Raw genomic sequence first — 27,454 nt, forward strand, 5'->3', positions numbered from 1 at the left:
AAGCAGCTCCAGCACTTTGGAACAGATTTGGCAGGGAAGAGGTCTTTTCTAACATTCTATTCTGCTGGAACATATAGACTCAATGGAAAAGAACTGAAAAAAAATTGTTTAGCATGCTTTAGTAATATAATAATAATAATAATAATAATTATTATTATTATTATTATTATTATTATTATTATTATTATTATTATTATTATTTTATTTTTGTACCCCGCCACCATCTCCACAGAGGGACTCGGGGCGGCTTACAGATATAAAACCAGCATACAGTATACAGCATACAGTAATATCAAATACAAAAACACACAAATAAATTTAAAAGGCATTTAAAAATCATAAATCATTATAAAACACATGAAAAACACAGCAATAAAAACATAAAATGAGCTGGGCAAAGTGCACTGAGTGGAACTTGTAAACAAGAAGGAAGTTAAGGTGCTACAAGGTCATGGGAAGAGCCTTAAACTGGGGTACTTAATCGGACCTCATCAGATGGGTGTAGGGCTCTGTTTGAATTGTTGGAGTCCCACAGGAGTCTCATGGGGGCCATCATGTGACGTAAGGGCATTTCTGGTGGGACTTCGTGGGGCTCCATTTTGCAGTGCATGGAAACTGAGCCCTACACCTGTCTTGAAGTCTTACCCAACTCCAAGCAGTCTTAAGACAGGAGAAATCAGGGGAAAGACAGGTAAGGACTGAGATGACTGGCCATCCCTCGTGATGGGGAAGGACAGGAGGGAATGGGGTAAGATTTCCCCTCCACTTTCCCCCACTTTTCCCATTTTCTGCCACTTTGTCTTCTTTAAACCTGAATCCTGACAATGTACACATGTATAGAAGGAAAGCTAAGACAGTCTTCTCCAACCTGGTGGTCTTCAGGTGTTTTGGAATATGAGTTCTCACAGCCCAACACAGTATAGCTTTTTGTTGGACATTATGTGAGTTGTATTCAACAACATCTGGAGATTGGAAATGGCTAAGGTAGGTTGTGGGGGGACTGAATATATAGGACTTTTAAGAACATAGGCCACTCATTAACTAAAATGGTGGAGGGCACTTCTACCCACAGTTTCAGGAGAAGCAACCCACTTCCTGGTCACTCAATATTTTGGAATATAAGAAAATAATAAAATATATTGGGTAATGATAATATTGTGCAGAGTTTTGTGAGATTTTTTTAAATCACAAACTCAACAAACTATATATGGTTTCACAAAGTGAGACAATTATTCAGGGTAGGAACTTATTAGGTTACAAAAAAACTTACAAATAAATCTAATCACAATATTATGAATTCCACTTGTCTTCTAGCTAGACACCTTGGATTATTTATATCCTATTAGCAGCTCAAAGGGGTCCTGCAGAATTGCAAGATCGTTTACTGGCATTCAATCTACCTGCTGGATGCTTCAAGGAGAGGCAAGCCATTTGCAGGAAATACTTGAGCTACAAGGTCTTCATGAATATCCCAGGCTGGGAAATCAGCTAAGCCTTTGCTCTGTGGCTTTGACTAATCTCTCCATTGATGTAGCTGTTGCCAGGCAAGAAGTGGCCACATCTTACATAATTTCCTTCTGGTCAGGCAAGATTTTTTAAGGTTTTTTATAAAGATACATTTACACTTTCCCAGTTTCTTCACCCAACTTTCCACAACCCAATACCCATTTATCTTTTGAGTCTGATTTGCTCTACATGTGTTGCTTATTACATTTGATTCCCATAGAAAAAAGAAAGGGAATGCTGGAGGCATAACAAATGAAAAAAGATAAAAGCAATGAAAAGGGAAAAGAGAAGAAAGAATGAATGTGCCTGTAACAGTATATATAACATACAGCCAAAGTACAAACTATGCTATGTTGGGCATTTGGCTTCCTTTTTTAGAACAGGAATATTGTTCTGCCTTGTAAAAAGGATATTAATTTATCAACTTTATTCATATCCCACCTTTCTTTCTGTCAGGACTCAATAACAATCTAAAACAAAACAATTAAGAATAAAAAACAAATATTCATGTGTGGATATAAAATTAAAATACAATAAATACAATTAAAATAACATTTAAAGGTGCTTCCAGACAGGACTCAAATTCATGCTGAAGCAGGCTTAAATAACACCCTAAGGCACGGGTTTGAGCTCCCACTCTCCCTCTAAAAAAAACCCGAACTTTCCTGGGGGGAGGGGTGGTCACCCCAAAGTCCTCCGAATTTAATACGTCATTAGATCTGGGCCTTCCTGAAAGGCCCGGGTTTAATGGAGTATTGGGCTTGTGGAGACTAACTTCCATGTAGTCTCAGGACTACTCAGGGGTGCATCTCAATTGCCATCTCCACATTTTGGGCTCCTGAAGCCCAAAGTGCTGTGTGGCACCCACCCCCTCCCCTAAGCCCCCAATTTTTCCTATAGGTTAAGTAAAAGGTACCTGGCCACCCTAACGTTCCTCCTTGCACCCTCCTGGTGTGAGGAAATGATGCCTGAAGAGGTGGGAATGGCAAGAAGGAAAATGTCTTCTCGCCTATTCCCGTCTCCTCGCACATCATTCCCTCGTGCCAGGAGGGTGCAAGCAGGAACATTATGGTGGACATATGTGGTATTAAATTAATTTGGAATAAACCAGGGAAACCTTGGTTTGTTCCAAATTAATTCATTTTTATCAGAGGCATTGTTTGGATGCCTCAGGTAAAAACCGAGACAGGTCCCGGTGTTTAGACCTGTATGGATGGGCCATAAGACTCAGAATCCCACCCACAACTTCCATAGCAGTGTGCCCCTCATCTCCCCAAATGCCTGCTGGCACAGAATTGTCTTTAGCTGCCTGTGGAAAGCAATTAGGGATCTGTGTCCTGCCTTGTCTATCATTGCCATGACATAAAGCATGAATGGAGATCTTTCAGCTATCATTGGACTGCAGTTGTCAAGTTTAAAATATATGCTCCATGGATGTGGAATTCTGCCCGCAAATTGTCATTCCCTTTATCTAATTGTAGCCAAGCTTCTGAGAAATGATTTTATTCTGTATGGCAGATAACATTTTGACATCTTTATGTGCATAGACTGTTAAAAAACAAGATGTAAAACACATGGCATGCAATATGGAAGTCTAGTTAATCTTGTCAAAAGGACTTAGGTGATTTTTTAATGATACATGACAAATTCATTTTCTAAGAGATAACGATAGTCTGCTTTACAAGAAAAAATGGAGAAAGATTTTTATTACAAAAGAAAACCAACAGATTTTTTTCTGACAGCTTTTAAGACTTGCATATGATTTTATGGATTACAATCTACTTCTCTGAAAAGGTGTATTTGCACAGATGCTTAGTTGTGGGGGTTGCAGGTATGTGAATGCTCTGGTCATAAACCTTCAAAGATTTGGTTTATTAATGACATTTTGGCACTTTTAAATTAATCCATGGGGATGCTAAGTTATTAATTGTCTCTGAAAATCAAAAGCCACACATGTGACATGGTTACACAATTTAAATCCCTCAGGGGAAAAGGGTTCAGGCCCAGTCTCTGCTGTCTCAGAGGCCAGAACCAGGTTTAATGGTTTTAGGCTACAGGACAGTAGATTTTGATTAAACGTTGGAAGTTTTACTGGTAGATTTTGCGCTGAGCAGGGGGTTGAACGGGATGACCCATGAGGCTTTTTCCAAATCTGGGATTTTATGATTCTGCTTTCAAGAAAGGTAATTCTGTAGAAGGCAGATTCTTTTCTTGGAGAACATTTTGCTGCTGCTGTTGTAATCCACAGCATATTGTTGTGGCCTCATTGGAATTGCTTTTTTCCTCTCCCCAATCTTCCCCCGACACACCTTGTTTTTAGCATTTCTGCCCACTCTTGACTCTACCATGCTCATGTGTCAAAACCAAATGGGTCGTTGAAAGTGGGTGTGTTTCTAAGGGTGCATCTGCAGTGTAGAAGGAATGCAGTTTGACACCACTTTAAATGTGATGGCTCAATGCAATGGGATAATGGGAGTCTTAGCCTTCCCTGCCAAAAAGTTCTGGTTCCTCACCAAGCTACAACTCTGAGGATTCTATAGCATGGAGCCATGGTAAAGTGGTGTCAAACTGCACTGTAGATGCACCCTAAGGTATGGCAGAATATCCAATGCTCTTCTCGTTAGTTTTTAGCTGGCATCTAATTGCACAGAGAAGAAACCACTGTTTGAAATTTAAACAGGTTGGAAGAATTGAAGAGAAATAGAGGGAGAGAGATTACATGTGCAGAACAGACCGATGCAGAGCTCAAGCTACAAGATCAGAAGCTTGATCAAAGCAGAATGGTTAAACAGAACTGGAAGTCACAGTCAGTCTGAGGATCAAACTAAAAGGTCAGATGGCAGGCCCCACTCAATGCACAGCATGCACCTGCTGAAATAACAAGTCAGGAAGACTTGTGGTAGGGTGGAGGTGGGGTTGAGATTCTGTATAGAAAAGAACTGACTCCGACCAGTCAAGTTTCACTAGTGTCTTTCTGGAGCCACCTACAAGAGTCAGCCAATGTATTCATACTCTGAAGGTCAGCTCTCTCAAGTAAAGAAAAAGAACCAAATCTGTGTACTGTACGCAATAAGGCCCACTCATTATCTTTATATGCCACTAGGAGTACATCTGTATTGTTGAATTAATGCAGTTTGACACCACTTTAATTGTCATGGTCCAATACTATAATAATATAATAATAACATTATTCTTATAACCCGTCTCCATCTCCCCAAGGGGACTCAGGGTGGCTTATATGGGCACCAAGCCCCCCCAAAACCTCAGAGAATTCAGGTACAAATTTAACACACATAATAAAGGCAAATTGATTAAAAACAATTAAAACCAAGGAAATAAAAGCATAATAGAAGACATCAATCAACATCACAGGACCAGAAAGTGAGCCTATTGAGAATTGCTAGGAAAGGGCAGGGCTTGTGCAAAACACTGGACAATAGGACCAGTACTAGGAATAAAGTGCTGGAAATCGGAACAATAAATAAACTTGGCCTGGGCAGGAATGGTTACAAGCTAACCTCTTATTCAAAGGCACGTTGAAAATGTATGGTATCTGAGATATGCAGTTGGATGAGACATCAACATCCCTTGCCAGAATAAATTAGGGTTGATGGGAATTACAGCTCAGCAATATCTGGAAGCCAGCATGAGTACAACCTTTACTTTTTACATACATAGCAAAATAGGTTCATCTGCATGCCCCAGATCTATTTTAAATTCATTTGGAGGGCCTATTCTAACATTTGGTGTTACATTGATGAATAATGGAAATAACAAGAATGAGCACAGTAGCTCTGCTGCTTTGTAGTTGGGCCCAATTCCCTTCAGAGTTATACCCCCCACTGTTTGGACATCTTTTCTACTTCTATAAGTTGCTTTAATGTAGGACTGGTTTTCTAGGGTTCCCTCTCACGAGTAAAGTAAATGAATAGAAAAGTTTCATCCAAAACTTCCTTCTGAAGTTATCCTTCCAAGGGCCAATGAGGACAGTGAGTATGGTACACAGAATTAACATGCTCATCTTCATTCTCCCATCTCAGGTGTTACTCAGATATTGATAAGAAGCTCTTAAATGTTCAGAACAGAAATCCACAAGGGTACAGATCCCTTAAAGGAGGGGAAATGGACAGTTATTTTTTGCTACTTGTTCAGGTCACCTCTGTTTCTAGACAGCATCAGCTATTCCAGAGGTCAGTTTCTGAACTTCTCTTCAAGCATTTGGGCTAATTGTGGTTTTCCCCACCCTTTCAAATCTGCTGGGGATAATAGCCTGCTAACTGCTTTGGGAAGTATTACATTTCCCCATAGCTTCCTGTGGTTGATTCTCTTGCTGTATTAGGAGATGTTCCTTACTTTCTTGAATAACCTACTTATTAATTTATTAACCTTATCAGAAGCTATGAAACTCTAGAGGCAGTTCTTTAAATTATCCTACTTAATGTAAAACTGTGAAATTTGAAGATCAGTTCTTCATGGCAAGGATGCATTTTGTCACTGGGACCCTATCAGGAATCATGTTGTTTTTTATACATAGTCATGCTCAATAACAAGACTAGCATTCCTGAAAATACTACACATTTCGGGAGAGAAATGTGTAGTTCTTCAAATATTGCCAGATTCCAAATCCCTTCAACCCCAAAACAGACAGTAACAGTGGAGAATGAGAATAGCCATCTAGCAATATATGGAATATATTATCTGTTACTGTTCCATATATTTGCATTTGACAGAGATAACCAGTTTGGAACACACTAAAATAATATTAATCTGTCCTTTATGTATCTTTAATTCAGTTTAGTTAACATTCATATCAACCACATTGATCTCAATGAATTAACACTTTCTATTAAAAACTACCCTCATTAATACACAGTGTAGGTCAATGGCATACACAGTAAGGCCTCCATATCCACAGACTGTATTCACGGATTCAACCATCAATGACTTGAATATATATATATATATATATATATATATATATATATATATAAAAGCAAACTTTGAGTTTGCAAATTTATATGAGGAGCACCCTTTTGCTCTGCCATTATATATAATGGGATTTAGGTATCCGTAGATTTTGTACCATGAGCATTCTGGAACTGAACCCCAGTGGATTCCAAGGACCTACTGCACTACTCTTTTTCTCTCTTTTGTCCCCCTTTTTTAGGATTTGGATATATTTGCAGAATTGTTTTGTGGGTTTAATTATTACATTATTTGCAGATTTGATTAATATTATTTATCTGGAAATCTCTAGGTTCTCTAGGACAGCTTTATGATCAGCTTCCAACAGAGATTGACCATGGAGTTGTACTAGATGATTGGAAAATCTTGGAGAAGTGTAGTCTCAGTTTAAAAAGTATTTTATATTTGAATTTTCCCACTGTGCCCCATGAAAGTAGAGGGCCTACTATATTGTAATATTACAATTTTTAGGTAAGGCTATGTAAAATTCCCAGGAGGAACCTCATTGTGTCTATCAGAATATTTCTGTGATGAATGGAGAGTTCAGTGAAGATTTTTATCACTACTTTTCAATACTTTTCCGTGATTAGACACCAGGATGACATTACAGTCATAATGCATGAGAATCTGTTTGCAGTCATGATACACCATGGATCCTACAGTCTGAGATGCCATTGATAAGTGATTTTTGTGCATGCTCATTTTGGTTACTAATGGAAGTAATTGTCAAACAGACTTCCTTAGGTGCAAAATTGAAAATGTATAGGTATCTCTTCCCAATCACAGCATAAATCTAGGTCTTTATCAGCAAAAGAATTCTGGACATAAGTCCTCACAGATATATATATATATATATATATATATATATATATATATATATATATATATATATATACTGCTACTATACACATCATATTCTATGCACTGTTTGCACACACATTATAATGATCTAATATTTTAATATTCTGTTTTATTTCTATTGAGTAGTTCTGCATTACAATAAAAAGAAATATAAAATACTAAGCATTTAGGCTGATTAAACCTACTGAGACTGTACATTGCCATTCAGTACTTTCAGTAATGGCAAATCAGGATAAAGTCTCTAGAGGGATTAAGGAGATTTGGGCTCATTAATAAACATTCTGTGCATATAATGTCTCTTTCAGAAAGAGAAATATATATTATTATTATTTTGCTTTTTAGTTCATAATTATTGGGATCATCAAAAATTCCCTTTAGAGTTTATTATCCTACCATTATTATGACTAAATAATATTTTAAGGCAGTGTATTCACTAGACCAAGGCTCATTGATTTGGTTTCTGGCTATGTTCTCCACCAAAGTGAAACAACCCAACACTGTGTTGAATGCCAAATGTGGTTAGCTTTAAATCCTCTTCTACTTGCCTGATGATATACATTTTGCACTGATGCTGGAGCAAAGACAGGATTTTCTTTTTCAAGCAGAAGGGCTAAATTCAATTTCAGAGACATTCTTGGTAGCTTCATTCTAGTTATGCACAGGGCTAAAACTAAGGGGTTGTTACCAAAAATGCCAGCATATTTTAACTGAAAATTATTCGTGCCAGTAACTAAGCCATTTGAGAGCTATTTCAATATTTCAGAGTTATGGGGGATCTGTACAAAGTGGGTATTTAAAAATTACTTTATCGAGTCTACAGGATTCAGCTCCAGGGCCTGAAGTCCCCAACTCCTGCAAATAGTATAGATATGAATAGATGTAATTCCCTTTCCTAATGCTAAATGAGGGGCAATTGGGAGATGTTAATGGTGGTGGTGGGAATGCAAACATTAATAGACAGGACACTGTTTCTAGCTCTGTGAGAAAGGTCATATTGTCCCTTTTCCTGTCATGTTTTCATGAATGGAGGAGGAGATTGCTTTCACACTGAAGAATCATTGTGTGCCAATGATGTGGCTTGGAAACACAGAAGATCTGTGGCCGCCTGAGGCAATGTCCAAAAGTTCAAACAGTTGAAAAGGGCAGTGCTGCATTAATAGTGGGACACCAGGCCTGTGTACACATTGCCACCAATAACGTGATATCTGATATTCAGCGGAAGTGCAGACTTCTGCTGTTTTATTTCTGTTTGCAGGACCATGATGTTTCATCATAGGCCTGCCCAGATACCTTATATTATAGCACACCCACACTTGCAATATATGCTCAGAGGCTTTGTGCTCCACTGCTTGCATTAGATCAGCTTCCTTCAGTGGGTGCTCTTCAAAAAGGACTTCATTGCATAATTGAAGGAGGACATGGTCTTATGTGATGACGCTGTATGCATCTCAATGCAAGTCTGCCTCCTCCCCTTGATTAACCTAACTTCTTCTATTGGTAGGAAAAACCCATCCGTTGTTGTCAATCCTGCAGCAACAAAATTGAGCTCCAACTTACAATTAAATAGAAATAATTATTTAACCATTTCTGTGACTCTTATTTAAATTTCCTGTATGCTTCTAAGTCTTTAGGCCATCTGTTAATTGCTGCACTCTGTAGCAATCTAGAAATAAACTGTACTTAAAACTTATATTTAATAAAATTAATGTAAGAAGCAAAGTGAGCAAAAAAAATATCCAACTCTTGCTTTATTTTTTAAAAAATCTCTCTGTGTGTGTATAAAGAGATAGGCACTGGGATGACTTTATTGTGAGGCTGGGTGAATTGACCACTTTAGTAATTTCATTTATCATACCAAGTGTTTGTGTGCTTTTATATAGAATGCCACCACCTTGACAGAAATGACAAGCAAGATATATCTTTTCGCAAGCCGTCCTTGACCAGAATAGCCTCTAAGAGTGCTTTCTTCATGTCCTTCCTGCCCACCTTCATTTGAGGGCAGAACAATGGGCCCAAACTAAATATTGCAGTTGATGAAATAAGGGATGCCTGCCTTCCTTTCATCTTCAAGGGAGGGATTGTAAAGGAAGCATTTGTGCAGAAAGAAAAGAGTAAATCCCTCTCACTCCAGCAGTGAATAAATGGGCAACCCCTTGTAGCTGTTTGGAAGTGAAAAGTAAAATAAGACTAGACTTGGTTTTACTTTTCACCCCTTAGAAGATAAATCACACTATTGTACCATCATGATACACAGGATGCACATTGTGAATGGTCTGCCATGTTTAGTAAAAGGCACTGAATTTTTTAAAAAAGTCTTCTATCCAAAGAAAAGTATACGGACTTTGGATTTTGAAAGCAAAATTTTGATTGAAAACTGATCCATCATAGGAGATTTAAGATTAATCCGTTGTTTCAGGTGGGATTTTTCTCTCCTTTCATGTGTGCCCCAGCACTTGCTTTTTATGGGGTAAATCATATATTTTTTTATATTTTTAATGAAGATACCAAATGTTCATGACAGCTCCCAGCACATCCAAGGTCAGAAGTGTTCTTCTAATTCTCTTTTTTGCCAATCTTCTTTTCTTGGGGTTTGGCTATACTTGGTGGAAATACTCTGCTTCTATTATATTGTTTATGCTTTCTTTAAAATTAGCCAATATTTTATATTGGTGACCAGTAAATAAGTGTGTGAGATCATAATGAGCATTAATAGATAGGCAGCAAGTGTTTTCCTTCATCAAACACTGCTGTGTGTGTATGACTGTGTTAAGAGGGCATATTTTGAATAAAGACAAGGTAGGTGTATTAGTTCAAAGCAGAGATGTACCTCTTCCTTTCTATAACCAATTAGCAATCTCCATATGGATGAGATATTTTTATGTTGATCCTGCAAAGAGACATGTTAATGGTTGCATATTAAGACTGCAATTTGAGCATATCTGAACATATCAAGTCAGTTCAGTGTGTATGTAGATGCTTAGTGGTGGTATTTTTATAGACTGGGGAATGGGAGAGCTTCTCACTCTAAAACAGTGGAGTAAGACATCCCTCCTCAGTTCTTCTGCCACCTATGCTACCTAGTATGTAATAGGCTTGTGAAATCCGGGTCAACTATGATCTGTTTTGGTGAACCGGATTTTGATGGGGGTCCCGATCAATTTTTCAGGAGCCTCCTGAATTCGGGAGGGCAGAAATCCATTTTCAATCTAGAAAGCCAAAAAAGGGAAGGAAAAGGGATCAACCTGGAGGTATAAAATGCTGGGCTTCCTTTAAAAAGCTCTCTCTTCTCTCCTGATTTGGAGATGCTAAAATGGTGCCCTTTCCCCTCTAGCACATTTTGTTGTAGCAGCTGCCTCCCTCCCTGAGCTCCATGTGTAACCGAAAGCAGCCAGTTTTTGACAGCCACTGTTCTGTTGCAGCCAGTAATAAAATGGCGGAGGAACCCATGCCGTTACAGGCTTCTGAACCAACTGAACAAGCCAAAGGCAAATGTCCATAACAAATCTGTTCACAAGCCTAGTAGGTACTTTGTTGTTGTTGTGTGCCTTCAAGTTCTCTCTAATCAATGGCAACTCAAAAGTGAACCTATCACTTTCTTGGCAAGATTTGTTCCAAAAAGGTTTTCAATTTCCTTCCTCAGAGACTAAAACTATGACTTGCCCAATATGAATGGATCTCTAGCTGGTCCCTCCAGTCCAATACTGTAGACAAACATGAGGATTATTTGTGATGTTATAGTTGCTTTTTACAATTTGCACAACTTGAATTAACCCAATTATTCCTTTTTCTACACCACCAGTTTTATCAGATTCCTTGGAAAACGGAGCTTGAAAGAGGAAAGCAATGGGGCAGGAGAGGGAAATGTATAAGTAATGGTATATTGAGATTTTTTTAAGCATTTAATGCCTTTCATGTGAATGTGACCACTTTAAAAAGATGTCATTGTATTTTGGGTTGTTGTGTATTTTTCAGGCTGTATGGCCATGTTCCAGATGTATTCTCTTCTGATGTTTCGTCCACATCTATGGCAGGCATCCTCTGAGGATTGTCATTGCATTTGTTTCTCAGTAGAAAAAAAAGTATCTGTGCCATCTGTCACCAGCATGTCACACAAGTCTTTCACTGCCACCACTTGAACAAGCCAAAGGCTCCCTGTAATTACTCCCTCCAGCCCACCCCCACCCCCATTGGATCATAAATTTCCCTTTTGTGACTTCATTATAGCGGGTGACTTTAATGTAAAGGTAGGATCTAGTTTGGCTAATGTGTTGAGAGAAGAGGGCCTGGATGAAGACCCTTTCATCTCTGTTTTGACACCAGAAGCCCAACACTCTAAGGACCAAGTATGCAACCAAGCTGGAAAGTGCCTGATCAAAATGGCCACGCAGCTCAGCCTGATCTGGCTAAATGGGCTCACTCAGTTCCCTAACTCTGGAGAATATACATTCTAGTGTAATAGACTATTTTCTGATTTCACCTTCCATAGCTAGCGACATTGATTCATTTGCTATAGACAATTACTTGCTCAGTGATCATCTCCCACTTACCCTTACCCTGGATTTGGAGAGAACCAGTACTTCCCCACCTGAACAAACCTACCCACAATACACCAGACTGAAGTGGAATGTTAAGATGGAAGGCATGTGCCTAGATATCTTAGACTCTTATGAAGTGATGTCCATGGAAGCTATGATATGATTTCGAGGAGGCAGTCAACGGGTTTGAATCCCTTATAAAATCTGTCTTCTTAAAACTATACGATTGGCAAAGAACACCGAGGCAACTCAGGGCCAGACCCAAAAACTGGTTTGATAAAGAGTGCATATTAGCAAACAAACAGATCCGCTCACTCTACAATGATTATCGATCCACATCAAACAATCCCCTCCTCACAAAAATTCAAGAGTTCAAACAGCAGCTCCAACTGCTTATGGGCCAAAAACATAAATCCCGCATTGTAGCTGACTGGAAGCAACTGTTGGAGGCATCCCAAATAAACAATACCAAGAAATTTTGGTCAATAGTAAACAGAACAAATTACCCCCAGGGACCACCTAGGGCAGACATCTCCCTAGAGGGATGGGACGAGTTCTTCTCAAAAGTATTTGCCGAAGAAAACTCTCCCCAAGCAAATGGCAAAAGTAAAGTCCCAGCAGGACCAAGCTGGGAGCCAATTGCATGCCAGTAAATCATCCACCTGATACAGAGCTTAAAGTCAAACAAGGTCCCAGGTAGTTATGCTATTATCCCCGAAATATTGAAGGCAAACCCAATATGGTGGGTAAACCTACTAGCAAATATATTCACAAGGATAAATGAAATTGGGAAAATGCCGAAGGCATAGACCTCCTACATAATGGTCCCAATATTCAAAAAAGGTGACCAAAACGATCCAGCAAACTACCGACCTATTAGCCTGCTCTCCATCATAAGGAAGACTTATGCTAAGCTTCTCTTGTCTAGACTAGAGTTGTGGGTCAAACAAAAAAATATAATTGGCCCTGATCAAGTGAGATTTTCTAAGGGGAAATCAACACTCGACCAGGCCCATGTCTTGGCCCACTTAGCCAACAAATACTCAAAAAACAACTCTAACAAATTAAGTATGGCCTTCTTGGATCTTAGGGGGACATTTGACTCTGTAAACAGAGAAAAGTTTTGGGGGAAACTAGCTGCCCTCAACATTGACCCAAGACTTCTTTTTCTGATCAAGCAACTTCACAACCAAAACTTATGTCAGGTAAAAGATCACGGGATTCCTGTCGAACCTGATCCAGGTCAAAAAGGGAATCAAACAAGGGTGCATACTACACCCCTTACTGTTTAACATCTTCCTGCACAATCTCCCTATAGCCCTGGCCCAAGTGGATGGGCATTCCCCCAAAATTGGCCCAAAGCATGTTCCTTTCCTGTTATTTGTGGACAATGCAGCCCTATTATCCCTCTCCCGTGTGGGATTAAAAAGACTCTTGCATAGGTTTGTTGACTTTTGCGAGACAAATGACCTCCAGGTGAACTATGACAAAACCAAGATCTTGGTTTTTGGTAAAAGCAACAAGAAGCAAGTCTGGAAAGTAAAGGACCACTGCATTGAGCAAGTAAAAAATTTCAAATACCTAGGGCTCTGGTTTAGCAACAACTTGTCATGGTCCATTCATTTAAAATACACACTGGGCCCAATCAAGCACCAGTGCCATCAGGAGGTTCTACCACTCCAGGGGCAACCAATATATTCCCCCAGCCCTGCAAGTCTTCCAAGCAAAGATGAAAGTACAAATACTCTATGGAGCCCCTATTTGGCTAACCCCAAATAACAGTGCCATTAGATCATTTAATTCAAAAATTCTGCACAAACTATTTGGCGTTCCAAACTACATTCCCTATGCAGCTTTATGTTTAGAATCTGGCTAGTGCTCTATAGAGGCCACCATTTGGCTAACCATCATAAAATTTTAGTTACATATCCACTTCCATAGCTCCAGTAACTCACTGACCCAACTCACCTTGAGCGAACTCCACCACTCAAAATGGTGCACAACAGTCCTAGCAAAGATCGAAAAACTGGGCTATGATAGTGACTACTTAAATATACTAACTTTCACTGAGACATTTGCCCTCATTAAAGAGAGGCTGCTAACAGTGGACCACCAACAACTGCAGAACTTAAATAAATCTTGTTTGTCAACAAACATGGCATTTACATTCACTCAGCGAAATCCATCCTATTATATTACAGCACTCACTAACCCCATATACAGGAGAGCTTATATGCTGGCCAGATTCAACATTATGCCATCCCTGCTTCATAGAGGTAGGCTCAATGGACTACCGAGCGACAAGAAGCTCTGTCTCTGCAGCTCAGGACAGCTGGACTCCATCCCATATATTCTTCTCCACTGCCCATTCTACCAGGAACTAAGATCAAACTTGCTACTGCAAGCTATAGATTCTATGAAACACTCATCAGAGCCAGACATAGTAATCATGCTTTTAAATTCCCAAGATTTTAATTGCTGCCTCATCATAACTTTTAATTGCTGCCTCATCATGACTTTTTGAACAGCTCCCAAAATCCCATAGCCAATGAAGGCATGACTTGGGAAGTAGTAAACTGAAAAAATAACTTTTCCAAACTCTGTGCTAACCAATGCATTGTACCCATTAGATGCTAGAGCCACTGACCATGTTGACTTAAGGATTCAGGGAATTCTCAAAACAGGAAGCTGACTTTTTCTCATCTTAGCTCAAAGTCCTCAGTGAGGCAAGCATTTGAGATAGTCAGTTTTTCTTCCATGCAAAAGCTTTTTACCTCTCTTGCTTTATTGGTTCTGAAACTTACATCTGGGACCAAATCCTGCAAGATTTGTTGACATCTCTTAAACCGAGGATGTTGCTTGGTGTTCTTTGAAATCAACTTAGTTCTAACAAGATGTGCTAGTTCATCTGCTTTGTTTTCTTTTCTGCTGGATGAACACACCCTCCGCCCTTTTCATCCTATTTTGTGCTGGTTTTATGTAAGCACAATCTTCATGTCTGAAAAAATCCTTTGAGATAAATGCTCCTTTGCTCCTCTAGTAGTTACATAGGAAATGTTCATTCCCTTGTGATAAAATGAAAAACATGCCTGTTTCCTATTAGAGTTGGTGTCATAAGTCACTTCATCCCTGACTTCTGTTCCTTTTTTATTTTTGGTTTCAGAGGGATTCAGTGTAGCATGTTCAGCTTCTGCGGATTTCAAATGGGGATGTTTCTTTTATAAACTAAGTAGAGGAATCAAAGCTATGGAGATGACAAGCTTCAGAAAAGCTTGAAGTTATCTCTGTCCGGTCCAGAAGTTAACCTAATTGGCAACTCATTTGTTTTATATATGAAACACCCCTTAGTCTAAAGTTGCCTTTCTCTTGTTATATCCAAAGTTTAATGTCATTTCTGCTTTAATATTAGATTAATTGAAATGCATATAATGAAAAGAAGTGCTAGTATATACAATCTCATATTGCTTCATCAAACCTTAGCATAGATTTGAATAATTGAAAAGTGATTAGAATTATTTCACCTGAGTTACACATATCAGCACATAGTAATTCAAGTGTTGTACTAGGATTCTCTGGGCCCTTCCACATAGCCATATAACACAGAATATCAAGGCAGAAAATTCCACAATATCTGCTTTGAACTGGGTTATCTGAGTCCACACTGCCATATATTCCAGTTCAAAGCAGAAAATGTGGGATTTTATTTAGATGTGTGGGAGGACCCTCAGAGACCATAGTTTAAATCCCTGCTAGGTGTCTTGGGAAGTCACATTGTCCCAGAGGGACAATGGCCATGTGACAATATCATCCCTTTGAATTACTTTATGATCTTGTATTGAATTGGAATGCATCAAGTGGACTTGAGAAGAACCATTACTGGTCAATCATCTTGCCTTTATTTCTTCAAAAGCATACAGTATTCAAGAGGGGAAACACCATACACACACACACACACACACACACACTCCATTCACTGCTACCCCAATGTGAAATAACTGGTCCAAAAAGGGCCATCGAATAGACAGGAGTGATCTGCATCTTATTCCTGCTGCAGAGATTAATTGGAAAGACCCTCACTTGTATAGAGTACTTGTTTACAGCATTTCTTCTTGTTTATGTCACCTTTGTCCAACAGTCCTGTCTTTACAACATTCCTTCTTGTTTACAGAATTCATTGTTGTTTTCAACATTCCTTCAAGATTCCTGTCCTATCTCAGGTCTTTGCCCAACATTCCTTTGTGTATGCCAAAAGAATCCCAATTTAGCAGTTTCCCTTGCTTCACTTGCCAAGTCTCTGGTCCCATTATACATGTTGTCCAACTCCATCTTCAGTCTTTCCAAGTCCATTCATACTAAACCAATTCATTCTTTCTAACCCTTCGAGCAAATATTTCTTAGGGTTGAATCCTATCACAAACATGTGTGTGCCTCTGATACTGTAGCTGAGGGACTGTTACAATAGTTTTCCTAAAGAGTAAATTAGTTTTCCAAAGGAGTAAAAGCCAGGGCCAGCCCAAGAAATTTTGTTTCCTGAGTCAAAGGGGCAGGATGGCAGCCCCCTGAAATGTATGCACATGACTGGACAGCCCTACTTCAGCCTCACAATAAAATTGGGTGCTCCGTTACAAAAAGCAATAATTCCAGTTTAATGGCCCACATAATCCTGTCTTCCAAAAATGGGAAAGATGTGGGATGTTCAGGGGAACAGATATTAGGCTACCACTTGTGCTCCCAAGCATCTGCCTCCTGAAACAGTTGCCTTTCCTTGCCTAATGTGACAGTTGACCCTGGTGAAAGTAGTGGAAAACTTGTCTGATTTTCACATTATTTCTGTAATTGGAATACTTGACTTTATCTTACTTTCCTATTTTTTTAATGTACTTGGTATCACCCATCATTACAAATAGAAAATTAGGGTAAGATCTACTTTCAAATTCACTGGGAGATATTTCCAACCTGGAACTCATCTACTGAAATCAGTACAATTTAAAAGTCAAGAGTATGCCTAGAGCTTGGCAGAAGCATGCCAAGAGTTATGTTATTGCCTGGAATCCATGCATTTGGGAGCAAGGAACACACAATGATAGTAATTTTTGAATTTAACTTTTGGTTTACTTCATGAATTGTTTAGCTTAAGGCCTAACGAAGAGTTCTAACATGTTTTGGAAGTTATTCAGAATAATTTGTGGACATTTTTATATTTTATGATATGTTTTTAATTTTAAAAACTTTGCGAAGTGACAGGCTAACATTGTTAAAGCACTCTTTTAAAACAACAGTTAAAACAGAAAGTTATTTTTTGAAAATATTTAAAAGTAGTCCCTTTAAAATGTTCCCAGCCCTTATTCTGCCTTAATGGTCAATATTTGTTCTGAAAGATGTTTTTTAAAGGACAATCCCAAAAACTTGAAACTGGGAACTGCAGCAAGGACATATTCCTTTAGTAGTATTCTGATGTTATTGCCTTCCTTCCGTGCAGGGGGTTTAAGTTGTTGACTCTCATACACATATGGGCTGTAGTGTTATTCCTGGTGTGACTGAAAGTGAAATAGGTCACTTCCAGTTGTGTGTTTTGGCCAAAGGAAAGCCAACTTGTTTCATTTTCTAGAGGTTGGAAGATTTGGGTGGGCAGTGGGAACCAAATTTTCTTATTTATGTGGTGGTTGGGAAGCATAGTTGGATTATAGAAACCAGTAATTAAAAAACAAAACAAAATGGTTTGCGGCACATTTGGGGTGGGGTCTTCAGGTGACTTTTGGACCTGTGGAACAGTGGCTCATAATACATTATCCGTCTCTGCTCTACTGTAATAAATCTGTGTATTTCTTAATGTTGTATTTTTATTGTAAAAATATGTGGTCAAAACAGTCAATATACAGGATATACACCTAAGGCCTTTGTAGCTATGAATTACTGTGTTACTTCTGGGCCAAATGAGGATGAGAACCCATCTCAGGTATGGGTGTTAATGTTGAGCAGCAAAAGGGCTTTTGTTTTCACTTATGTTTGTACAGGTGTAGCGACTCGCATTGTTATTTAACTTCAATTGTGTTCCCACAACTGTTATATTTACAAATTGTCACAGGTAGGATCCTGATCATGTCAGCGTTATGATGTGGGATTCCCACATGCCTCTTACATGTCACCGTGGGAACTTTCAGCACCATAGAAACAGAATGTTTGACTAGATAACATTGTGATCCAATCCAGTACAAGTCATAATGATCTTTAGATATCTAAAGGGCTGCCACAAAGTAAAAAGTGCAATTTTACAGGTAGGACCAAGTCTAAAGGTTTTTAATTACAGAAGAGTACATTTCAATTGAACATTAGAATGACCGTTTCATGATAAGGGCAGTTCAGCATTGGAGTCAATAACCTTAAGAGTCTGAACCTGATAGGGATGCTCTAGCTGGAGTTGCTGCATTGTTAGGAATTGGACTTGAGGACCTATGTGGCCTCTTTTAACTCTATATTTCTGTAAGTCTTCTTATGCTCTTCAGCTCTCCAATTGCCAGTAAGAGGGCAAAGAAGAACCAATCACAGCCTAATCTCATTCCTCCCTACAGCTTGAATGTATCAGAACTCATATGTGTGATCCAGGGCCGTAGCCAGAAAAAATTTTTGGGAGGGGTTTTGAAAATTTCAGGGGGGGTTGAACCCCTAGCACATACCCCTCCCCGCTACAAACCTGTCAATATCTGCTTGAGATAGTGCCTGGAGGGACTCTTAATGTTTTGCATCTCATAGACTTAGCATGGGGATTTGGTTAACCAGTTAAAATTCATGAGTAAACGAGATTTTTTTTATAACTTGAAAAATTTCGGGGGGGGGGTTGAACCCCTAAACCCACCCCCCCTCGCTACAGGCCTGGTGTGATCTGTTTTTCCAGCCACTTCACATTTTCTCTGTTCTGATAGAGGATTTGGAGGCATTTTTTCAGTCACACATATATCCCTGTGTATGTTGAACAAAAATTAATTTATGTGTCAGAAAAAATAACTTCTGGTATAAGCCTGAGTGTATGATTTTTTTTGGTCATTTTTTAGAGATATCATCTATTATATCTCTGAGAGTAAAGTAAGCTGGAAAACAACCATATATAATATTGGTCCCCATCAACCTTGTACAATTGGAGGAGAGGTTCCATAGGGGACACTGTAATAACCAGCTTGGACCCTTGAGGATGTCACTATATTGCAAGAAGCTTCCATACTTGTGTGTATTTTCCCCAGTATCCTGCTAAAAAGATATTGAACAGATTTTTTCCATTAGTTTTCTTCATGAAAATGCTGTGCTGTTCTTCAGTGGTTAAATCACCTGCATTCCAACTGTGTTATATCTAGTATAAAGACAGGGCCAGCTGGGGTAGAGTCCTGCACCTTGTTTCCAGTGTCAATACCCTAATGGATTAGATAGTCATAATGATGGAGAGCAGAGTTAAGGTGTTTTTTTTTCATTTTGAGTCTTCATTTCACACATAATGGCAGTGGCAGACAATGGGCCAGGTGGTTACCTCATAGTGCTATTATCTGTATATGGCACCAGTGGGATACTTTAACAAACTTGTCATTTCTGAAATGTACATGAAGGTAGCTCAAAATGTGCCTCGTGAGCCTAGATTCTATGATGGTATGGCTAGGCTAATGCTGAATTTGTCAACCTTGTGAAACACACATAGTACAGATACAACAAATACTTGCAATCTTTCTCGTCTTCAATTTTTTTAAAAGAATTTATCACCACATTGACACAGCTAATTGAGAAAATGGTAAACTGTTGAAAAATTCTCAGCATCTCATGACTTATTTTTCCAAAATTATTTACCCAGAACCTCTCACCCAGCAACATTTTTCTACCCAATTTATTTCTTAGAAATTATGCTGCTTTTGTACGATTTTTCCAGAATAAGGAACTTTATGCACAAATGAATTTTGACACCCTCCCCAAATAATGACAAGTGAAAATGCACAGAAATCTTAAAATCTCACCCAGCAGAGGTGACAAATAAAAAGGAGCGTGAAAGAAATGTAGATTTACAATTGTAAGTAATAAGTCAGTGGTTCAACAGTATACTATGTATTAGAAGGCTTGGGCAATGTTCCAGAGCTGCTCAAACCTCTTGCATGAAATCCTAGAGAACAGACCATTCAGAATAAAACAAGACTTGGCTAGGTAACTCAGACCTTTTGACACAAATCCCTTAAGCAGTGGGGGGCAGGAGGGTGGCAACATATTTGTTATTCTGTCTTTTAATCCATAAACCAGGACAACACTCTTTACCAAATCTGTGACCAAATCTGAAGCTGAACAGCAGTTGTGAAAGGCAAACATACATCCACAGGGCTATCCCCATTGTCTTCATCTATTTGTGCCATGTTTGCTTTCTCAGACAGAAACATTTCTCTCACTTCACAAATTTTTGTAGGGAAGATTTACAGATATTTTTTGTCAACTCAGCGTTGCTTCTGTAATTTCTAGAGATAGTATCAATCTTGTAGGTTTTGTGTTCCAAAGTTTTGTTGTCAGCCTCTTGGAATAAAACAAATTTACTCCAAGTAATTTACTAATTACTGAATAAGTAGCAAATTTTCTGAATATCATTATGTCCCAACCAATTTTAATGTTTTAATTATTTAGGGAATATTGAATATAATTTCATTTTTATGGACTTCCTCCTTTCAAGGCATTTTGAATTTTTATTTTATTATTTAAAAACATGCCCATTAATGGCATTGCTTCCCTCCTGTCTTATGGCTGAGTGCATAAAACCTAAAGCTGTGGGAAAAATAGCCCTACTCCCATAGGTTATCCTCTCTGAAAACTAAGCAGGTTCTCTGCAAAATTGGATAAAAGCAAACAAACATTTCCTGCAGCTCAGTTATTCACCATTACTGTTCTGAGTAGCCAGATGGGAATACCGAATGTGTTCTAGAGCCCACTCTGTGTTTATTGTGCACAATGAAAAGGCACAGCATTATTCCTTGCAGACAGTTTGGCACCCATTATTTTACCCCAGAAATCTTTGCAATGCATAGGGACTTGTAGATGTAGAAAATAATATGGAAGACTTCTCCAGTTTTGAAGTAGAAAGCATTAGCATCACCATGTCATATAGAACTGCAGAGCATCTAGCAAGCAACCTGAATATCAGTTATCAAACAACAAAGTTCTAAAGATCAAATATTGAGATTGTTTCAGATTAGATGTCACGCATTTAGAAGACTGTGTAAGCAGTCTCAGTATATCTGGAAAATAGAACATTGTCGAGGAAGTTGTTAAGGAGAATATTAGGAAAACAACTATTTGAGCTGTAAAAAACTACTACTTTTCTTTTTGTGCTGCAACGGTAAACTCATTAGGCACTCAGAGTCACATACTTCAGTGAGAAGTTGTGTGAACATATTGTACATGAGAGTATTTAAGTGCTCCAATTTTACATATCTTTCTTTTGATTTATCAGTATTGTCCTCATGACTGACGATAGTAAATAACAAGAACTTTGCTCATTTGGCTGAATGCCGAAATACTTGAGATGGAGCTATATCCACTTGCCTCTTTTGCCTTCTGCAACCATCTGTTTTGAAATGGTGACAGTGATAAGCAGGACTTCTATTGGTCATGTTGACCATCTACGACAGGGGTCCCCAAACTAAGGCCCGGGGGCCACATGTGGCCCATTGAAGCCATTTATCCGGCCCCCGTGGCAGCAGCTCAATCCTCCTCTGCCGAGGAAGACACATGCGGCGCAAGGGAGGAGGGAAAGGTGCACACCTTTCCCGCCTCCTCCCGCACTTTCCAAAGCTTTGCCTGTTTATAATGGTATTTTAATTATTATTTAATTAATAATTAATTATTAAGGGGTACTATGCTAGTGCTTTTGGTGCACAAAGGCAGAAGGGGGTTGGACTAAATGGCCCAAGGAGTTTCTTCCAACCCTTATTATTATTATTATTATTATTATTATTATTATTATTATTATTATTGACACAAAAACACAGTATAACACAGCAAACAAGATATAGATGTTGGATTTCATATCACAAAATTACAAGTCAAACACTTCCCAAGTGTTTAGGGCTGTGTGATGTATTATTATTATTATTATTATTATTATTATTATTATTATTATTATTATTATTATTAACAACATTGAGGTTGGGTGGCCATCTGTTGGGGGTGCTTTGCTTGTGCTTTTGGTGCACAAAGGCAGAAGGGGTTGGACTAAATGGCCCAAGGGGTCTCTTCCAACCCTCTTTATTATTTTTATGATGATGATGATGATTATTATTATTATTATTATTAACATTGAGGCTGTATTTGTTCCCATTTTGTTTGTTTATTTCAAAATAAGATATGGGCAGTGTGCAGAGGAATTTGTTCATAGTTTTTTGTTTTTTTTTAAAAAACACACACAAAAACTATAATCCGGCCCTCTAATAGCCTGAGGGACTGTGAACTGGCCCCCTGTTTAAAAAGTTTGGGGACCCCTGATCTACGATATCACATTAGAATTCTAAAGCACAGTTCCACATTTCCCTATTGCCCAGTTTGCTTTTGCAGAATTCTGGGGTTTGCAGTTTAGGGAAACCCAAAGAATTATCTGCTTGAATTCCAAAGATCCCACTCTAAACAACATTTCCCTGAATCCTACAGAAGCAAACATGGCAATAAGGAGATGGAAACCTCTGCTGTATAACGCTAATGTGATCTCGTCCTATGACTTACTCCTCTCTTCAGCCACCAGCATTTATTTTCCTTCTGATAGCTCTTTGAATGACTGTGAATCATCCCATATTGTCAAGAAAGTGGCTTATAGGGGGAATCTACAACTAGGGTTCCCATTTTTTCTGTGACCAATATTTAGTAAAGCTTCTGAATGCTCAAGTGTAGTTAGGGTATGTTTGCCTCCCACCTCCAAAATTCCTACCCTAAAAAACTCATCAAACCAAAATTTCCCCTGTTTGCTAGTCACAAAAGGGGGTTGGTTGTCATTTTCCCCTTTGCTTAAAAATACACTCAGTCAGTCATAATTTATTATGTTGTTTGTGGTGGTGTTGGTGAAGATGATCCTGCTTTTCCTCCAAGATTGGGACTTCAAAGTAGCTTGCAATTTAAAAGAACAATATAGATGCCCCCTACCTTTTGACGCCTTAATTTCTGATGACTCACTCTTTCAGTGCTTGCAAATTACAGATAAATTTTATTAATTTTATAAGGGGTCCATTCTTTCATCAGTTCTTGTCTACAAAGCTCCCTTGGGACTGTTTGTGCACACATGCACAGTTCCAAGGATTGCCTATGGAAAGGACAAGCCCTCAATCATGCTTGCATTAAGCAAAAATTCTGTTAGTTTTATTACATTATTCTGCAGCCAAAATACATTTGTAAGATAAAATAACCTGCACTTTACTTTTCAAGCTACTCTACTTGTGCTCTGGACCCTAAAATGTGGTCTTCCTATGAAAAGCATAAAGAATCTAGCTATAGAAATAGAATTAAACTAATTACAGTATTAAAACAGTACTCTTGTTTCCAGTTGCAGGCTGAACTCGATCAAGAATATCAAGACAAATTCAAAAGACTCCCACTGGAAATTCTGGAATTTGTACAAGAAGCAATGAAAGGCAAAATTAGTGAAGATGGCGACCACAGCTCTACCACTTCTTCCCTCACATCCGATGGTGGAAAACTGAACCATAAACCACTACAAAATGAGGAACTGGAGGATAATCCAGGAAAAGTGTTTGATACCCCTCTCTAACCACTCCTACAAGACCCATTCCTAAATTACTGTGGCAGAGAATGTCACCATTGTGCTCCCTGGATTCTCTTCTCTTTGTGAATAGTCATTGGACGCCTCACATCTGGAAGACTTCTGTTGGGATGGCTCACATTTCCAAAACAAGTGGTCAGTGAGGACTCTATATGTTGTCTGTAACCCTTCTTTGTTTATTAGCTGAAGAAAATAGCTGAATTGGCCAGTGCAGCCCTTTCTGTGGCCACATTTATTAGGATGGTTTTCCATTTGGGTGCAGTTGGAGCTTCCTCCGGGACCAGAACATGTTGTGCAGATACAAATGCACAGATCTTCTTGTGAAGCAGCAATGGGAAGAATAAATAATTTATCCACACACAACCATCATAACATCCTTAACTTAATGTTTCCTCCTCCCTGCACCCTGGAAACATCTACCATCTTAATTGCACTGATTTTTAAATATGTGGTTCTTTATTTTTCTTTGTTTTGCAAGCATCAGCAGCTTGCTTTGTTGACAATGTACCAGAGAATGAATCTGCTTTGAGATGTTCTACTGAAACTGTGGTAATGAACCTAAGTTCCCAAACTGAAATCTCTTCAAAAAGTATATATATTTTATTTTTTTCATCATTCACATTAGGGATGGGACGTCTATTTGAAAACTGTCAGAAGAATGAGTTTGTCAAATTTGGGGAAAATCCTGATGAGGACAGTCCTATTTATGGGATAATCTTTGCAGTTCAAGACTTTATTTGCATGAAAATGTGTATGTATGTGTGTGTTTTATGCAGTAAAAACGTTTTTGTGCAGAAAACATTTTGTGCAGAAAACATTTTTGTGTAAAAATACAGAATTTTCTGCATAACACAAGTTCTCTTTGAAGAAAACAAGCTTCCTGCAGAGCAAATACGATTTTCTTTAGAAAGAAAGCATATCCTTCAAATAGAATATGGTGTTCTTTGCAAGAAAAATGTCTCACAATGCAGAAAAGTCAAGATTTTATTTTAAACTAGATAACCCCTGAATTGCAAATAGTCTTCTAAAAATTACAATTTTCAATGTTTTTCTTGTAGCAAGAAGAAACATTGAATGTTATATATTCTTGCTTCAAGAATGAAATTTATGAGGATATACATCCGCATAATTCATACAGATGTAAACAAATCTATAAAAACATAGCCCCCTCTGTAGAAATAGAGCATGGGCATCCTTGCTGGGCTTTCCTTCATGGTGAAATGGAAAGATTGAGGGATATGGACTAATACAGTGACAACAAATTAGAGTCACTATAAAGCAATTTTTAATCTGTAAACTTTAATTAAAAAGACATTGTTTTCAGTTATCATTTCTGGGTACATCATGTGATCCAATTATTTTAAAATGCTTACCAACTATAATATTGACACAAAGACATCTCTTCCATAGTTGTTTTATTAATATTATTTTTTTATTGTGGTATGCATGTGGGAGATGTCATCTCCAAAATGTATATAAAACAGACATTTCAGAGCTGGAATCTTTGTGAAAATAAAAGGAAATACTGAAGCAAAAGGACGTGGAGGGTGAAGACTTGAGTTCTAATCCTGAAATTTATTTATATGGAAAGATTATAGCCCCTCTGAACTTAATAGATTTATGTGGTGGATAACACTGAAACACTAAAAAATTCTGAGTAAATACTTTAATATGTAATAGCATATATGTAGTTAGCTTTCCCTCAGGAGTTCAGCAAAATAACTTATTTTATTTAAATGTAAGCAATAATAGAGATCAAACTTCAAGTTAAGTGATATGTGTACATAAGAAAATTAAAACTTTGGCTAAGCAGTATTTTTTTGTTCTTAATATGCAGCACGCACGAAGAAAAGTTCCACAATATTTGAAGAGTACATAAACAACATGCACTCTGCTTACAATGTGTGGAGTAATTAAAGGGTGTAACTAAGACTTTTGTTTTGATTTTAAGAGTATGACGCCTGTCATTTATTCTACTTTTTGCACTTTGAAGATCAATATTATTAATCATTAAATAAAAAACCTGGAAGGGTCAATGTTTAATGCTGCATTTTATAAGATAAAGGTTCAATAAATTTGTTTTAAGTTAGATGGAATACAATAATAGCAGTATTCATGAAAATTATGAGACTATTTCTCTGATGTGTGCTTGTATAGTACAGCTACAAATAGGTTAGGAGAAATTCTAAGGAGCTTTTTAATTTGAGAAGTACAAGTGAATGGTTGACAGAGTCTATTAGCAGTTGTGGTTGGTTTTCAGTACATATGTATTTGATCATTGACTGTACTTACTTTTTTAATATCTGTACAGTGCCCCTTTTTGCAGTTGTAGTTTAGTGTGTAATAATGTATATCTTGCCTTGTTCAAACTTACAGTGATACTATCATTTACCATTAATATTACTTGAAATAAAGTAAGATAATGAAAATAAAGGAGTCTATGATGTGAGAGTCGTGTGCCTTTTATGTATTTGCCTTGTTGCGTGTTGAACGTATGGAAGTAATATACTGTGGACATTTTGGCTTTAGAGAATAGAACTACATCGTATTCCATCAAATTCCATTGTACACTTCAGATAGCTTCACAATACCAAGGATCATTTCTTTTATTAGCTTATGATGAATTTTAGCTCATGGACACCAAACATTTCAACCTAACATGGTTGCAAGGGACTCTAACAGAACTAAAGAGATATATGTCTTGCCTTCCTTTGAAAATTAATGTTGCTCTTGTACATTGGTATAAACACGTGTATGTGCTGGCTGATTGGAAAAAGTGATATGCTTTAATTAGGGGAAAACTTCTCATCAGTCATCTATATAATTTTCTTTCACAACCTTTTAGATGCATAAGTCACTTTTTTTGTACAAATCCTATGCAATTTTGTGGCATGTTGTTTCTTCCACTTGTAATTTATGTGCTTTCATCACAGATTCAAATAAAATTTCTAAATGCTGTCTGTATCTTCTCCCTTAATTGCACTTCTAATTTCTGTGCTTTCATTGCAGATCCAAATAATATTTCTTTACACTATGTGTTCTGTCTCTTCTGAGCATACTGGTGCTTTTCTACAGGTCACAACTGTGAGGAAAGTGTTTGCTGTATTCCAGAGTGACTTCTCAGTTTCACAGGGCATTAGCAGTATGAACCAAAGGGCTGGTCCTCCTCATGAATGTGAAGGTTTTCTTGCAACAGAGGAGGCAACATAGGGCCCCCTGCACATGTTATTTGACTACAGCTCCAATCATTCATTGCCACTAGCTATGTTCAATAAGGTCTTAAGAGAGCTTCAGTTCAACAACATGTAGAGTTCTAAATGTTCCCCATCCCAAACTGTCCCAAGAAGAAACCATCTGATGGTTTGATGTGCTTATTAGTCATGTAAAAAATTCTGCTAAGCAATATAGTCAATCTAATTTTTTTTAAAAAAAATCAGGGATTATCAAATGATGGTTGTCCAAATGTTGGTTCACTTAGAGCTTGAAAGTTTTTTTTCCATGTCAGGAATGAGTTGAGAAACTGCAAGTTGCTTCTGGTGTGAGAGAATTGGCCGTCTGCAAGGAAGTTGCCCAGAGGATACCTGGACGTTTTGATGTTTTTAACATCCTTGTGGGAGGCTTCTCTCATGTCCCCGCATGGAGCTGGAGCTGATAGAGGGAGCTCATCCACGCTCTCCCTGGGTTGGATTCGAACAGGCAACCTTCAGGTCAGCAGTCCTGCCTTTAAATCAGCAGTCCTGCCAGCAGAAGGGTGGCGCCACTGGGGGCTCCGCTAGCTTGAAGATAATGCATTATGAATAAATTCAGAAGT

At 38.2% G+C, this 27,454-nt stretch overlaps 1 protein-coding gene across 2 annotated transcripts in view; it reads left to right on the forward strand.

The window, feature by feature from the left end:
* Positions 1-26,601, forward strand: part of plcb1 (phospholipase C beta 1) — a 650,154-nt gene extending 623,553 nt beyond the window's left edge. The window contains exon 33 of one of the 2 annotated variants that reach the window (XM_062969114.1): positions 23,407-23,546. Coding sequence is in view for 1 of the 2 variants with exons in the window: in XM_062969113.1 (XP_062825183.1) it covers positions 23,407-23,631 (225 nt within the window). In the remaining variant the exon portion in view is untranslated. Of the gene's footprint in view, positions 1-23,406 lie in introns of both variants that reach the window. The other variant, XM_062969113.1, reaches the window with a different exon arrangement.
* The last annotated feature ends 853 nt before the right edge of the window (positions 26,602-27,454 follow it).

Source organism: Anolis carolinensis, chromosome 1, assembly GCF_035594765.1.
Source record: "Anolis carolinensis isolate JA03-04 chromosome 1, rAnoCar3.1.pri, whole genome shotgun sequence".
NCBI classification, from domain to species: domain Eukaryota; kingdom Metazoa; phylum Chordata; class Lepidosauria; order Squamata; family Dactyloidae; genus Anolis; species Anolis carolinensis.